This window comes from Syngnathus floridae, chromosome 2, assembly GCF_059516105.1.
Source record: "Syngnathus floridae isolate MCC-2025c chromosome 2, RoL_Sflo_1.0, whole genome shotgun sequence".
NCBI lineage: Eukaryota > Metazoa > Chordata > Actinopteri > Syngnathiformes > Syngnathidae > Syngnathus > Syngnathus floridae.
This window is the reverse complement of record NC_142414.1, coordinates 24,037,099-24,054,744: the sequence shown is the minus strand read 5'-3', so window position 1 is coordinate 24,054,744 and position 17,646 is coordinate 24,037,099. Positions and strand designations below refer to the sequence as shown.

Here is a 17,646-nt window from a genome sequence, read left to right as displayed (position 1 = left end):
GAGATAATTAAGCCACTATGTTTATATGCATAATTATGTGCACTGCGCATCAGCCTTTGAACGACAGTGGAGAGGGAGAGAAAGAGAGAGGGAGAAAAAAAACGTTTTAATTGTGAGCTGAGCAGAAACACAGAAGTATAGATGCCCTACTTACAATCAACAAAGAACTCTGTCTGAAGGAAACAAAATGAAGTGTTGTAGTAATACTCTTTTAGACACATTTAGTTATATATTGACAGACAATAAGAACAAAAATGAACACCACAGAAGCTTTTTTCTTTTAGCTATGTCTACCAAATTGGCATTTATTTTTAATTTAGTTTTCAACTCTGTAATATTACTTTTTACTGAGCATTCTTAAATGATAATTTGTGTTTTAATTAGGACTGTTAGTTTAAATTTTTTGGGAATCAATTTTTCTAGTAATTATACCATTATGCAATTAAATAATTGGCTAAAATTCAATTTTTTTCATTAAAGTGTTCTAGGTACATATTGACAGACCATAAGAACAAAAATGAACACCACAAAGCTTTTTCCTTTTAGATATGTCTACCAAACTAGTATTTTATCTTTGGTTTAGTTTTCAAATCTGCAATATTACATTTTACTGCGCATTCTTAAATGAAAATTTGTGTTTTAATTAGGACAGTTGGTTTATAATATTTTTGAATAAACTATTCTAGCAATTATGCCATTATGCAATTAAATAATTGGCTAAAATTCGTTTTTAGCAATAAAGTGTTTTAATTTGTGTTTGAAATAAGACTGTTGGTTTATAATATTTTAGAATCAATTATTCTAGCAATTATGCCATTATGCAATTAAATAATCGGCTAAAATTCGTTTTTTGCATTAAAGTGTTTTACAAAATAATGTTTTCCTGTTGAAAATATTATTTTTATTTAATTGGTGTTGTGTAGTGATTAAAAAAACAATGAGCGAGATCTAGCAATTATGCCATTATGCAATTAAATAATTGGCTAAAATTCGTTTTTAGCAATAAAGTGTTTTAATTTGTGTTTGAAATAAGACTGTTGGTTTATAATATTTTAGAATCAATTATTCTAGCAATTATGCCATTATGCAATTAAATAATCGGCTAAAATTCGTTTTTTGCATTAAAGTGTTTTACAAAATAATGTTTTCCTGTTGAAAATATTATTTTTATTTAATTGGTGTTGTGTAGTGATTAAAAAAACAATGAGCGAGATCGATGTACTCACCAACCTTTCAGAAAATGTTTTACTTACTGGTTTGGTCGTGCAGATGTTTGGAAAAAAAGGAGGTGTTTGAAAATGTCTTATTTTAATTCAACACAAAAATAGCGGCTGGCACAGTGGATCTCTGGTTAGCACGTCTGCCTCACAATTTTGACGTATGGGGTTTGAGTTCATCTTCGGCCTGGGGGAATTTGCATGTTCTCTCTATGCCTGCGTGGTTTCCCTCTGGGTGCTTCATTTTCCTCCCACATTCCAAAAACATTTACTGATTACTATTAAACTTACTGTTGGTATACGAAAAAGTTTGTTGAAGTAGTAGTTCCTATACAAAAAAAAAAATACCCATGGACCAGATCAATGACATCATTTCTCCTGTGTATCTTCTTTTCGAGTGATTTAAAAAGAGGGCCATGGATGCTATGTTTTGATGATGATTCACGATCCCTTGGTAGATAATAATGCTTGCAGAGCATAGCGAAGCTGATGGTGCAGCAGTGGCTAACTTTAGTGAGCTTAGGACAATCAAAGACTCAATATGTAATCCTGAGTGTAATATGAAGCTTAGCCCGGCCCCGCCATGTGCTCTTGACCACGCACAGCTGCTACAACTGCCTGGTGTTGTAAGCCTACTCCATTTATGAAGTTCTTCATACAGTTTAGCACACACTGACAAGTTCCTATGTTCCCCCTCCAGCAGGCCAGTTGAATCTGTCTTTAGTGTAATAATGTCATTGACTATTCATAATGCAACTCTAGAGTGTCACTCTCCAATGATGGGCACACTTAAGCTTGTGTGCATGTGGCAATCTCTCTCTCTCTCTTTCTCTCTCTCTCTCTCTCTCTCTCTCTCTCTCTCTCTCTCTCTCTCTCTCTCTCTCTCTCTCTCTCTCTCTCTCTCTCTCTCTCTCTCTCTCACGCATGCACGCACGCACGCACGCACGCACGCACGCACGCACGCACGCACGCACGCACGCACATGCATTTCGAGCCTTTGCCTCTTAATGCCACAAAAAGGAATGTGTAAAGTGAGGGTGCTGAGCCATGTGACTGGAGGATGCTCAGCCCAAATGTACCTGGAGAGGAGAAGGGTGCTTGGCGGCTCGGGGCCTCGCTCGACGGCATGTAGGTGTCAGGCTTGGAAAGCCTGTCGTCAGCATCTTTGTCGTCGTGGTAACTGCCATCCTGAGAGCCAAGCAAGGGCTCCGCCTCCTCGCCGTTGTTCTCCTCCTCGTCGCTGCAGCCTTTGGGCTGGACCATGTAGACACCTACGGGTGGGGCGTCTTCGTCGTCGCCGTCTTGGAGCTCGTGCTCCTGCTCGTCGCCGCCCTCGGGCGCCGGCGGCTCCTCGCCATACTCGCCATTCACCCACTTTTCGATGGCCTCGCGTCTCTTTTGGTCCTCCTCCAGGCTCTGACTCAAGCTCAGGCTCTCGCGGAAGTTGGTCTCATTGTCATCGTAGTGGGAACTGCCGCGCTCGCTGTTTTCAGCTACGCTCTGGTCTCCTTCGGCATTTTGTGAGCTACTGTCGCACACCACCTGGCGGCTCAGCTTGGCACAGATAGCATTGAGTTTTAGGCCACCTTTCCTTTTGGCGGCCATCTTGGGTTTTCCTGAGGTCGTTTCAGTGCATAAACTCCTTTCAGCTGAGGGAGGAGAAGGAAAAGAGTCGATCAGAAGAGTGTCACAATTTGACGGGCGAACCTTGGGGTTCGTTGCAAACCTCACAGTCATAAACAACATTGAATTTCAAATATCACAATGGAAAAACAACGGATCATTGAATGGTAACCGCCGCTATTAATAACCCTTAAAGCACTTAAAAAGAGCACGGGTGTTGAGGACACAGAGATACTGTACATATCTTTCCAAGTGGCACCTCCACTGGCAGCTCAGGGTGGTGGAAAAAAACAAGGAGAAAAGAGCAGTGGCAGCTGAAACCACAGACAGATATGTATCACCCCCTCCCCACATCCCTTGACCCACTATGCTACTACAGTACAAGCGGGCAACATAATCCTTCACATGACAGAGCTATAGACACACTGAAATGTTATCTTCACTCGTACCTCAAGAGGCTTTGGTCCGGTCTGAAAGAGGGGAGCAGGGCATAGCTTTAAAACACGTTGGAAGTGGAGTCAATCAAAGAAATTTATTCTGACTTCGAAAAATCCTTCAAGCTCTTTGACATGGCCAAAATTAAAGTTCATTTTTATTGATTGTATCTTTCAACTAGAAATGACTCACGAATGTGTCAAAATAAAGTTAGATTTGGGCTAACAATACTCTATTTAATTCTTGTGCGAATGTGTTTTTCCTTGCATTTAAATTTCTTCAATTCTTCTGGAGAAAGTCACTTTGACTCAAAATCAGACAAAGGTATGAAGCATTGGGGCCTCAAATGTAATACATATGAACAAATACTTACGAGCACAAGCGATGATTAAAATGAAATTGCGTACCGGCTTATGATTAAAAACATGAGCCTCAGTCCTGACTGTGAGACTGATTTGATGTTTGAAGTCTAAGGTGACGGTAGTTCGTCATGCAAAAAACATGCAGCAAGTTAGCGACATGCGACATGGATGTGCAGTACGGGCCGACTCCCCCTCGGACGGCCTCTCTGAACAATAGAGTGTGATAGAGTGCGCTTTGGGGCGGGAACGGGTGGCATTATTTCAACCCAAGTGGGTCTATCTTTATAACATGTCCTCTGATGAGGCAGGAACAGCTGCCTGTGGCATTCCACATCCCGAGCTACCTTTTTAGGGCAGAAAGTGCACTCTGTTACCTTTCACTTTATTTCCAGAGCCACCAAAGTTCACCTTGCAACGGCATTTTGCAGACTCTGACTCAAGGCCAGATTTTTATCGAGGTTGTAAATAACGACGGAGCGACGCGACGTTCGTGATATTTTTAAAAGTTGTGATCTGTTTTTTTCATTTCACGTAAAGCTCCAGCAGCCGGCTGGAGCAGATATTTATTCTCGTTGTGTTGACTCTGCATCTCGCCTAACATAATATGCGCGCAATTTCACTGGAGAGGAATGCATGATATCATAGGTTGCAAAGTTCTATCTTTAAGACTCAATTGACTTTCTATAACAAGTGCAAGCCACTTCATTTTCCCTCGGCCATAAAACGCAACACAATCACGCGTGAGCCATTGCTGGCATTATGTAAATCACGCCGGCGCAACATAAAATCCTGTTTTCATTTTCTTTTGCAAAGAATCATTAGAGGATATACCATTGGAGGGAGTGTACAAATCACCCCGTCAGCGGACAATGCAAGCGGCGCTCGCCACACATGCTTTCTCAGTTACTGTATTTACATTGCACACTTCCTCAGTGAAACAATGACTCCGGGAATGATGTCGTTTTGAGAGCTGGGGGTGGGGGCAAGTAGCAACGGCACATTACACCAACAAATTAGTGTTAGACAATTGCAAGCAAGGCTGAAAGGGTAACCTTTTAGAGGACAGCAATTTTTGGGGGGGAAAGGAGGGGGGGGGGGCATGGGGCGGGGGCTGCTAGAGAAACAAAATCAGCTGGAAAAACTATTAGGAAGTGGAAGACATAAATTTCCAACTTTTTTTACAAGTACACTCCAAGGAAGATTGAGGTCATTTGGGTGTTGCAGTGGAGGTCTTTTTTTCTTTTTACCGTGTTCCGTATTTCATGCTTTAACTACCTATTCCTTTGCATTGCCATCTCTGGATCCTCATAGAAAATGACCCCTGCACAGTTGTTTCTCGCCGTGAGAGACTATTTATGTAAGATTCTCTTTTAACAACAAAGAACGTGAGCAGAACTTACTTAAAAGCCTCCTAGGAGGATGGTGTTAAGGTTGGATGGTTTATGGAAGCTGTCTTCACTATTATTTATGCTGAGGTTTCTGTCCGCAGCGGCTTTTTTTTTTCTTTGCCCTTTGCTTACATTACAGATTGCTATGGTAACACTAAAGCTGTTTACCTCAAGTCGTTTGTGTGCATGATAGCGTACAATGATATCAAATCTAAGGGGACCTACATGAAAGAACAACTTTTCCCTCTGGGAGAGACTCCTCCACCTCCCAGCGAGTCCGCTAAGCGTTCTGCCTTATTAATGAATATCAGGAAGAAAAACAAGGCTGCCGTGCGGATTGGACCGATTTACACTTTGTTTTACTCTTGTGTGCTAATTGTCAATGAGCTGACAGCTCAGTCAGGATTGTGAGTTGAAAAAAAAGATGTGGTTTGAAGTCAAACATAACATCTGAACCTAATTTCTCCTACTGCTTATGTTAAGTGTGACACTATTTTTGCTGGAAACAGTGCAGGGCAAAGGACAAGCACCATTTCATGTCTGTATAAGGCCAAAAACTGAAGAAAATGATGGGAAATAATTCAATTTTTTTTTTTAAAATGGGCTTGGTTCCGATTCAAGTTGAGTCAGAAAGTTCTTTTTAGGGCCCTGCTTCTTTTCATAGCCGCTTGACACTCTGTGGAGCTGACAGACGACTCCCCAAAGGTCTTATTTTTTTAATCATTTTTTTTGTAGGCGCTCTGTTTGCGTGCCAGAATGATATCACACCCAATCAAGTGGCGTTTCAAATCCTAATAACGCTGTTGGAAGTGCATTATCTGTGTGAACGCGAACAGACTGTAATCAAGGCGGCTTTCGAGTAAAGCGTGCGGGAATTTTCATGATGGCTGTGACGAGCGGGGGTCACGGCTTTACCGCTGTCTGGCTTTACATCCGGGTCCAATTCTTTTCCACTGATGGTATTATGGTGAAAAACAAATTCAAAGAAATTAAAGGACAGCACACAGAATGTGTCACAGCTAAGTTGGCTTTCTTCATCCATTTTGTTAGTACTTTATGCCTTATGTTGTAAATAATTACATGTAGATTTTCTTGTGCGGTGCCGCTATAAAAAACAATGTGCGGACCATAAATCTATAGTATAGTTTGTTTGTGGCGCTGATGAGTTTTATAGTCCGAATAAGAGTGGTAGATGTTGATGTAGACCTACTTTAGTGTCATGAGCACACTAAATGCATTTGGCCCATAAAAACTATTTAAATGTATTTGTTGAAGATTCCTGCTGAGTTCCAATATGAATGATGCAGAGGCAAATAAGTAAGCAATATCTAGACTTAATTAATACAAACAGGGTCTGTGAGATGGAGATTATTTTACATGATGCAACTGAGATTTGCTTTAGCTTATAACTTTATGAACCTTGGTGGATGAATCAATCAGTGTGTACCTCCTTGAACCTTGGTTGTGTCTTTGAGATATGTGTGTGTGTGTGTGTTATCCAAATTGCAGCGCCCATCACAGGCAGAGTGTTTAAAATTGTTCTCCTGCGCAAGGAAGTCAAGCGGAAAGCCACTGGGGGACGTGCGCCACAGCGCCTGAACCCCAGCATCTGGCCCCTTTTCTCATTTTTATTACACAAGAATAACAATAAGCAAGGTCGTCAACCCCTGTGTGAGATTTTGCTACACTTTTCTAAGAGTCTGTGAAGCTGATGCCGAGAAATTTCCATTTTTCCGCATCCATATTTAATTGAGTTTTGTCCCAGTGGTGCGGAAATGATTTGTTTTTTGCTCTCTGTTCACTTGACTCCTCTTCGGAGTCGCTAACCCTGATTAAGACGTTCCTGTTAATTTCCCAGCGCACACCTTTTTTTTTTGTGCATTAATGGTTCTGATCGTCTAATTAAAACTTCTCAGCTCGGCTGCTGATCACCGCTCGTTGTGCCTCTGACCTGAAGTTTTAATTGCCGCATCAGAAGCGATAATAATTTTGAGGTTCTGATGATTAAAAACAATGCCATTGCCAACTAGATGATAGATGAAGATTTGGGGGTGGGCACATCACGAGGAAAGTTTATGTGAAGTGGGGATTGAGAGAAGAGGCTGTAAAGAAGGGTGTAGACTGGAGGTAGAAGGGCTGGCAGAGCATATTGAGCCGTGCCAGCCCACCTGAGCCTCAGCGTCTTCCTGAAGGAACCGCTTTAGTTGGTGCTGGGACAGCGCTCCCCAACTCGAATGTAAATCTGCTCATTTTGGCGGTCCCTGGTTGACGGGGTGTTTCTGTTTCCTTTTATGAAAAAAGATAACAGCAGAGTAGACACATTGATCACAAATATGACTGAGCAGAAAGAGTCAGAAGAACAGAAGAGGTGGGAGCCTGCACGCGGCTGTGGAAAACTTCCATCACTATCAATTTGTAACAATTTGTTCCCTTTCAGGTTTTTTTTTTTTTATCTTCTGGATATCGAATGGATTTTTGAGGTTCCACTGCAGGATCGATGCATGCGTGCAGGTGTGCAGCGACATGAACATGGGTCAGAAAATCTTCTTGGCACACCCCTCCCCTCACACAAATCTATTTTATTATTAATCAGGTGCTCGCACATCTGCCTGCTTATTTTTCTTTTTTTGTTCTATGAGCTATCAAGAAAGCACTTACTGCTTTCAATCCAGAGTGTGACCTTGTTCTCTACGTGCCATCTTTCCAAAAGGGCTACCCTTGAATGGCCCATTTGGACGCGTTCATATTGGCACCGTCTACGAGCTATTGTCACACACAAGCCTTCGAGCTAAGCGGCATGCTCCCGTCATGTCGCCACAAAACACAAACACGACGTTACGAGGCAAAAGCGAACGCTAAAGTAGGAAAGGCGCACTGGACGATGGCCGAAGAAAACAATTGAAGTGCGGAGGGAAGAGGAAAAGATGTTGAACTTGAGGACAAATACGCCCTGAGGCTTGATCACAAACAGTGTAATTATGGTCTTTTCCAGAGCAGAGGACAAGCAGCCGAAAGTGGTTTGAGGGCAATGAAAGGATCTGACATGAGTGACAAGACCCATTGTGGCAGCCACGCACCAAAAAAAAAAAAAAACCCAAATTTTATTGAGTTTGCTGCTTTGAGTAATTCACCGGGCACATGGCTAACTTGTTAATATTGTATGCCAAGTCTGGACTCGCAGCTGGAAGCGCGGGATGACTTGGCTTTTAGGTGTTTCAATTTCATGAGTCTAGCCTTTAAATAAATACACAATTGGCACACACGGTTCAGAAGCTTTTGCTGAGAATAGCGAGAGTAATTTATTCTTGCAGCTTCGTTTTGGGCCTCAGCTTCCACGTTCACGTTCAAGACGTTCGCAGGGGTGCAATTCGATAAACCGAGCGCCGCGGTAAATGATCAGACAACTTGTGTGTGTGTGTGTGCGTGTGTGTGTGTGTGTGTGTTTGTCCCACGGCTGCAGCGTGTGGCACAGCAGCAAGGCATCGTGGGTAGTATAGTGGAGAAGGGGGCTCAGCGATGCACCTCTCAAGGGTCCTTCAGCTAATATCTGTACAGATTAACTGCTTCACTTGTAGTTTGGTCACGGGGATCTCGCTTTGTCTTTGTGGCTTGTTGAGAGTGAGATGATGCCTGTTTGTGTGTGTGTGTGTGTGTGTGTGTGCACGTGTGTGTGTGTGTGTGTGTGTGTGTGTGTGTGCGTGTGTGTGTGTGTGTGTGTGTGAGAGTTCAGAATTGTTACACACTTTTTGTTTGTATGCAAAAGACAATTACCCGCTGGTCAAAGAGGTCAGATGCTCTAGACTGACGTGTCACTGCACGTCGTAATCTTTTGGGGTCATATTTAATTCAGCACAATCCGGAGATACACTGCTGAGTAAGTCAAACTACACACAAACACACACGCAAACACACACAGTGTCAATCCTCCAGGGTAAACTCAGCACATGCCGCTCCATTAGTTATCAATTAAGTCTTGAAATCTCCACCTGGCATCACGCTCACAACAATGAAGATGACACACACAAACACACACACACACACACACACCATCACCACAGCTCTCAACAGGAGGTTGAGGATCTTTTTTTTTTTTTTGTATGACGGCATGTGAGCGAGCGAATGAGGATAGCGCATCGGTGTGTGTCGATGTGTGTTGGTGCGGGCAGCGCTTTTGTCCATGAGGTTAACCTTGATGTGAGGCCCTGTCAGGCCAAATAATGTCAATCAATGACACACAAGCCCTAATGTGGGGCCTAAAAAGCCGGCTGTTTAGATCTTTAGACATGCCCTCTTTCACCAGCATATGAATGGCATTACAAGGAAATGAGCTGTGGCATTCCTCTAATAAGAGGCTTAAGACATTTTGACAGCATATAAGGCACTCCGACATAAAATAAATAAATAAATAAATAAAATCCCTGATGCCGGGCTCTAAAAAGAGAGGAGAGGGTTTCATAGCTACTGTAACTTTTCTTTATCCCCTCACATGTGCCTGAGGACTGACTTTATTGATGTCCAAGGTTACCTTTCAATTTTGTTTTTCTACTTCTTGTTGACCTCCATCATCATCCCCTGACATAGCAGACTTTACTTTCTCAATAGACAAAAGAAAAATGTCTTTCCAGACATTTAGTATCATTACCTGCCTTTAAAATTCTTGCTCTTTTCTTCTGAACTTCAGATTTAACAGTTGTCTGTTAACATGTCACCCTGTTCAATCTCACTTCTCTATCTCACATCCATAAAATGATACAGCACAAACTTTGTCGATGCTTGATTAAAATTTGATGAAACTCGCTTCTTTGTAGGACTGCAGGAGGAAGTGAAGAGAAAGAGTCTTCCTGCTTGTGGGATTTCATAGACCTCCTCATTGATACTGCATTTGTTTTCTTACAAGCAGGATGGAAGCGACAGTAGTAAGTCTGAGATGTCGGTAGGATATGACTGTTGCGCATGCATACATATGTGGCTGGGGACGAGTATGATATGCTGCTGCTGTGCATACTCACCGGCCACAGTATTTACAGACGTGACAAATATTTGTCTTTTACAAATAGAATAGTGTCAGAGAGTTATTATTGTGGGTTCAGTTTGCAATGGTTTAAAGCTACAGGTCATATTTTGCACACTCTCAAACAAACCGCATCATCATTTGGGTGGAAAAAAAAGAACACTTTTTGAAAGACCTTCAGTAGGAAGTGGAATCAAACATGGCAGTTTTCACCTGAAACAGGAACAATGTTGTTTCTGGGAGTTCAATCGAATGAGGAATGCGCAGTGACTGTGTTTGAAGGTGTGATAAAACAATCCTTTCAAAAGGGGTTTGGGAAAAAAATAAAAATAAAAAATGAAACAAACAGAGCTGTGTGACGGTTACCTATTTTGGTAAACTGAACGAAGTGCTGTTAAGTTGACTCAAACAAATAAATTAGCTTTTTATAAAAACCACTGAAACTACTTTAGCATTCTACACCAAACCAACTTTGTTTCCTGCATCTTCATGACACTTGAGAGAAGCCGCTCACTAAGCTGTCACACGCAACAACAACTGACGCTTTTCAGACCGCGCAATACTGAAGGCTTAAAATATAGTTTGACTTGAACTCGCGACGGCAAAAGCCGTAGCGACGAACGCATCCAGCTGCCCGTTTTACATTTCTGCAACATTCATATTCCTCTTATTATTATTTTAAAGTGAAAACGGATACTCCGTTGAAGTGCAAATCTGATGAATTACAGGAGCAGATTGCTGCTATTAATTATTAAAAGGTATTTTATAAATATTCAGGTCTGTCATGCATCTAATAATGAACGCTTTAGAGGAGGTTACTTCCCGTGTGCATCCTAATGTGTCAGAAAGATCACTTTTAATCACGTTTGTGTCAGCGAGCGGCGGGTTGGGTGAAAAAAAAAATTAAATCAAGAAAACCTAACTGCTTTCTGTACTGATGACAGCCTCTCGCTGTTTGCTCATTTCACACGGTGCCTCTTTGTAATTCTTCTGCGACTGGCCCATCTGAGAAGGTGCTCAACACCTTTCAGCTCCTCTTCTCTGATTTGAATGGAGAATAATGCATTGGCAGCACTCTACCTTCTGGACACACCTAGTCCCACTGCTACTGCTGCCATATGCTGTCTTGATACATATTCATTACACTTTCTCCTGTGTTCCTGTGCGATGAGGCTTAAATGAGGAGTGCCTCAGAACTTCAAATGGAAAGAGGAGGTGGAAAAAAAAGAGGAAAAGGTGTAGCACGTCGAAAGTTTCACTTGTTCCATCCCTGAACGCTTTGCTCCATTCTTTGCTCCTCTCTTCTGCAAAGAGCGCACACACTCAAGTCAAGAAGGAGCCTTGTCGGTTGCGTGCTTTTCCCCAAAGGTCTTCAAGAAACGGTGACTGTCACTGCGGGGGCCTACATTATTAACACGTTGCTCAAGTATAGCCGGGCTAAAAAGTGAATGGCATCTTTTTTATATGTTGTCATCAAGTATTGTCCTCGAGTGAAAAATATGTTTGACATTATAGGTTTAAACAGGTTGATGGCCAATCACAGCACTCAAGTATTTATCATGTATAATTACTTAAATGCAATGGCACACCAATGGCAACAATCAAAGAAATAAGCCTAGCCTGCTTTTAAACCACAGGCATACTTTAGTTAGAGGTTACACTCTTGAATGTTACAGATTAAAAGACACTGTGCAATACACCTAGGCACTGGATCAGAAGGCTACAGAAACATGCACACACACAAACACACGCACGTATGCATACATGTAGCGCTCCGAGATTAACACAGTCAGAGCTGCAGTGATACCCCATCATTATGTGCACACGGGGCCCTCCTTCGTAGCATGCCTGACTCGCTGTCCTCTCCACTGCTTCTCCATGGAGGTAGTAATTACTAAAGTTAACATTTCTCGTTTCACCGGTCCTCCGACAAAGACTCACTTCCACCATTATTTCTTCTTTTTTTTTTTTGACACAACTAAAGTGTTTGATGGCAGCACCTGTTAGCGCAAATGAGTGTGCGTGTGTGTGCGCAATGTCATTGTATCATTATGAGATTACTTGGTGGCCAGCTGGTGTGCAATAAAATACACCGCGTGCTATCCCTGATCCAGATCAGTCCTCTGGGTGGACAAGAGCAGAGTGAACCATGATGCGTCACCGCACAATTTGCTCTACTGTACAATGTTGGTTTACAGGCTGGGATCACAGCGAGGCTCCATCCTGCAAGTCCTTTTTTTCATTTCCAACAATTCTTCAACTCGTTGCCTTTCTTCTCCTCTCCCGGCGGAACTTTGGCGATATCAAAGGTGATCGCTTGCTAAGACGCATTTTCTCAAACGTCTTCTTACGCCAGCCATTTCCCTTGCCGCTCTGGGGTAAACGTCACTCATAAAACAGAAGGGAAGATTTGATAGCGAGATCAAAAAGGGAGGAAGGACAGCAAAGAGAGATGGGAGATGGGGGGAGAAAAAGACAAACGCAAGCCTCCTCCCCCATCCACCAACAAGTGCTGAGGGTAATATCTCTAAGCAAGGACCGTGTTTTCAAACGCAAATACAACAAACTGCCACGAGACATCAAAATGGGCGATTTTGACTTCAGAGGGTCTTTAGATGCTTCAGGAGATGTCAGAGTCGGGCCTTTGGGACAGAACAGTGAGAACAGAAGGCGCCAGGAGGCACTTAACCAATACAGGAACCCTACCAGAAGGAAAGAAAGTCTCCTCCCAACCTGCCAACTGCTACCAGCCCAGTTTGCGCTACAGTTTGGTACAGTATTGTTTTCTCTTGTCAAAAGTTATTAAGGGTCTTGACATAACAAATGCCACCACATTTTTTTCTGCCGCCTCTGTTAGGATTCCAGCCAGCATGGAAAGGACCTCGACGGACTGCAAAAGTTGTTTGTGTTTCTAATTTGCAAACAGCCCTAAAACATTTGACTTGATGTCAATGACTTTATGTAAATGATGCCACTATCGTCATATGGACTACACACCCCTCAGTGGAAACACAAGTCAGATCAGGATTCAGCGTTGAAAATCATACAGCGGAAAACTGAACTTATCTCTGGCTCTGTTGAACTGTGACTTCAGATGCGCAGTAAATAACCCACCTGAGCGCTCTTGTCAGCTGAAAACAAATAATAATCAACAAATCCTATCTGCTGCTGGGTACCTATTATTTATCAAACTGCAGGAATAGTGACATTGTATTGCTTACAACAGGTACCGGGACGCTCCGGGACGCTCCGGGACGTCCATTCTCTGTGCGTTCGATTGACTTTGAAGGAGATTAGGCTGGCTCATATTCAAATGGCCATTTCTTGTAAAACGCACCACACGAATGGGCCGAGGAGATGATCAGAGCCGCCCAGTGAGGCAGCAGTTGGAGGAGATCGCGTCTCGTATAAATCAGCTTAAGGGAAGAAAAAGAGAGGGAGAGACTGAGGTAAAAGGACAAGCAAGCATTGGCTCTGCTATATGAGTTTAGTTAGCTGGAGAGTTAGCGCGTGAGTTATGACGAGCAAACGGCTGAGGGACGCTGTATTTATGTGGGGACTGAGTGAGTGTTAAATCCCCAGTAAGAAATAAAGTTGTCCCTGAGCGAAAAGGGGAAACATTTCACTCAGTCACTCAGTAGAGGCTTGAAAGAAAAAAAAAGTGGTGTACTATACTTCTTTCTACAGGAAGCCTTATTTCCCAAATTTGTTTTTTGCTTAAAACTGCCATAGATCACATCCAAGTGAATTGAATTCCAAAATTTGAATAGAGAGGTAATGTCCCCCTTGTGAATAATATTTCGGGAAGTCGTGAGCCAAGAAAAAGATAATGAATCAAAAACTGCATCTCGAGGCTGACTGAGAAATTGGGCTAAGTGGGGCAGCCAAAGCACACAGTGCACTTGTTGCAGTGCAAAAGGTCGTCCAAGAGAAGTTTTCCACTGTGGTTTCAAGAGGAAGCGTCTTTTGTAAATTTTTTTTTTTTTACCTCTTATTATTTGAGGTTACCCTGTACATTATATAATATACGTGACACCAATGTAGCAGTGTTTTTTCCCTGAATTGTATTTCCACATAGTAAAGTTGCTTTTGAAGTTGAGTTCAAAAGCCAAACAAGGCATGTGGCCAACGGAAAAGAAAGAGCCTCACTTTGCACTTTGTGCACATCTCAAATCCAAGTCACCCCTCCTGCGCAGCCCCGGCAGCAGTAATAACAATTATGACTAAAAAAGGCTATATTTTTACATTAACTTAAAAGGCTATATCTGTTTTTCCCTTTTTTCTTCCCCTCCAGCCTGTGCGGCCTCACTTACCCTAAGTATCTTCATAAATCACCGGTTACTGTTAACATGTACTCCACAATTCAGTCATCAATCTCCTACCAGGTCAGAGTGAAAACAGAGGGGGAAATGTCTGCTTAGTACAATGTCTCTCTGGTGAATGCAGCTACCACCACCCACTGCTCAAACACACACACACACATAAAGTTAAATAACAAACACGCGCCGGCGCACGGCAACCAGAGCGGCCCTGTGGGACACGGGAGGGGTTTCAAGATCGTCATGGTAACACAATCCAAATTCAATTCTGACTTCACCTCTCACTCAGGAAGCTGGTGTCTTATCCATCTATCTATTTATTTATCCACTTATTTACTTAATAAGACAAATAAACGCGATCCTAAAAGTTCACCGACTTGTGCCTGCTCCTCATCTTGACTTACGAGGACCACGGTGTGGCGGCATGCCAAGGTGGACGCCCAAGGGGACGCATGTAAATCTGTGTTTGCGCTCAATGATGCCGTGTTTATTTAAGCAAAAGAAAATAGAATTGTCCGCGAGGAGGATTCGCTCCCCTTCACGACGGCGCGGACAGTACTCTTGAGCCTCAGACAGTGTTTACATGTGCAGAGTGGAAAATGCCTCAGATGACAAACCTCTCCATCACAACATCTGCGTCTCAACCGCCAAATCAATTTCCACACTGCAAATTATTTCGATGTCGTGTCCGAAAAAAAAAACAAAAAAAACCACATCTGCATTTGACATTAGAGCAACGGGGATATAAGGTGCTTTTGAATCATTTCCCTTTTTAGCCTGTGCAACGGTGTACTTAGGCCATGTATTGATGTAGCCTTTAATCATTGCCACTGCTTGAATAGGGGCTTCATAAAATATCAAATGCATTTGCAATAAAGTGAAATAATATATCATTAGTGGTGGGCAGAGTAGTAATCCTTTACTTGAGCAGAAATCCAGCACGTTAGAATCTTTTATTTGAGGTCAAACTCCTAAAAAGGCAGAATAAATGTAAAGTGTTGTGTATTCAAAACGACATTTAACTGGCTGCTTGAATTTACAATTTATTTTACCGGTTCCTTATTAATTTGTAACACTTAAAAGTTTTGTCCCCTCTCTGGTATCTGTGCTGTTGTATTGTCCCGGTCAGTCTTGGACACTAAATTTCAATTTCAATAACTCAATTCTAAATATAAAAAAACTCAATTATAAATGAAAACATAAATTAAAGTGATTAAAGTTTTTTTTTATAACATAACAACACTGCAAAAAAAGTTCTCCCGTTGTAAAATGTTTCATCCACGGAGGATTTGCACAAGTTATTTAACATGTGACTTCTGAAGAAACCAGAAAACCTACTTTTGAACAGTAATGAAAGTTTGTTCCTTTGAAGAAGGGGAGAACTTTTGAACAAAGTTGCATGTCTGTCAATATAAATCACGCTCTAAATGCAAAAATGCATCGTCATCATTATGAAGAGAGCGATTCCAAACTAACATTGACACCTGTTCTCTACACACTTCCACGCCATCATTGACAGCTGCAAGTAGTAGCCCGGCAGTTCACTTCGAGGTAACACTGTGTGTGTGTGTGTTTCGCTTGTGCGTGTGTGTGTGTGTGTGTGTTGGGGGGGGGCTGAGGGTTGGGTAGGTGTGTGAGAGTCTTACCTGGCAGCAGACCGCCCTCCACGCTCTGCCTCACCTCTCCCTCCTGCCCTGGAAGGATTCTCTCCACAAAACAAGGCATTTTCTCCTCAACTGCTCAGCACCGAGGCTCAGCTCTCTCTCTCCCTCCCTCTCTCCTTCACACTCTTCTCCTCTTTCCTACTCTGTACTCCTCATCCTCCTCCTACTCCTCCTCTCTCACTGTCTTTCTCCACTCCCCCCCCCTCCTCTGAGCACAGATGTCGAAGCTGTGCAAGTTTACCCACTTTACCAGTAGGGGTCCTTCATAGAGATTCTCCAGCCAACAGACATATGAGGCACACACACTTACACACACAGTCCCCCCCACACCCACCAAACACACACACACACACAAGCACACACACACAGGAAGAGAAAGCCACTTAACGGACACCCCCTGTCACTGCCACAAAGAACCCTGTGCTGAACAGCATGACCTGCGTTAGTGTCGGCTTGTGTGTGTGTGTCTGTGTGTGTGCATGCGCGCGTGTGCACGTGTGTGTGTGCGTGTGTGTGTGTGTGTAGGTGTGTGTGTGTGTGTGTGTGTGTGAGAGGGAGAGAGAGAGAGCGAGCGAGCGAGAGCGAGAGAGATAGAGCGAGAGAGAGAGAGGGACAGGTGTAAAGTGGGTGATTTGAACAGCGAGTTGGCCCTCAAAGTGTGTGATTTGAACAGCGAGTTGGCCATCAGCCGTTTCTGGTTCTGACCTGCCTTGGCTCTTGGCCCCTCAAGTGTGGTGGTCTCCCCCCCCCCCCCCGCCCCCCCCCGCCCCCCCCCCCACACACACACACACACACATTCATACACGAAAGCTGAGCTACAGTGCAACACCGGCTGCTGAAAGGGGAGGGGGGGGGTTGTTGTGGGGGTTTCTGGACTCACAAATTTCCACTCAAACACAACACAGGCTATCAACTGTTTTGTGCTGCTGTTAACAGTGATAACACTTGCTTTGTGCTCTGTGTGTGCGTATGTATGTGTGTGATGGGTGTGCGCACTTGTGCACAAACACACGCCGACTCATCTTTCAGCTTTAACAGGAGTTTATTTATTTAAAAAAAATATAGAAAGCAGTGCTCATTGACACTGGCATGTTAGATTTGAAGGCTCTCAGCTAGTTTGCGGTGGGGAATTTCTAGTTTCTCTCCTACTTGAGGGTCACTTTTCACATTGTAATATCAATACTGGAGCATAAGAGCTGTCCCACTGAAGAGTGCCATCTCTTGTGTTTGTCTTCAAATAACGGCACAATCCCCAGCGGATAAGAAGTTGGAATGTGACTGTCAAGAGTTTAAACAAGGCCGTGTTGGTGCGCTGCATCTTGTTAACGCCAAATTTAACGTGTTTGCTTTAAAAACATCATGCAGGGGAAGGAACAAAATGATTGTTTAAAACTCGACAAAGGAGTGCGATGTCTCATTAGCAGCAGAATGGCACAGCGCATTTGTCAGATTCTTCTTTGGAGATAAGAAAGCACTGAGATTAACACAGGCTGGAACTTTATCCTGCTCATATTCTCATATATTGATTTGTTTTATCAAATATTGTTCAACTACTAAAGATAGTTTATAATGCAGAAAGTGCTGATCGCATCAAGTTGTCTCACCATTAAAATATCACAAGTGTTAT

At 42.9% G+C, this 17,646-nt stretch overlaps 1 protein-coding gene across 3 annotated transcripts in view; it reads right to left on the bottom strand.

Annotated features, from left to right (window-relative positions):
• casz1 (castor zinc finger 1) overlaps nt 1-16,333 on the bottom strand; it is a 47,240-nt gene extending 30,907 nt beyond the window's left edge. The window contains exons 1-2 of one of the 3 annotated variants that reach the window (XM_088367369.1): nt 16,002-16,333; nt 2,297-2,866 (exon numbers count right to left, since the gene is read on the bottom strand). In XM_088367369.1, coding sequence (XP_088223495.1) covers nt 2,297-2,866; nt 16,002-16,080 — 649 coding nt within the window. In that variant the 5' untranslated portion in view covers nt 16,081-16,333. The remainder of the gene's footprint in view (nt 1-2,296; nt 2,867-16,001) is intronic. The other 2 variants (XM_088367366.1, XM_088367378.1) reach the window with 2 other exon arrangements.
• Nucleotides 16,334-17,646: the final 1,313 nt, after the last annotated feature.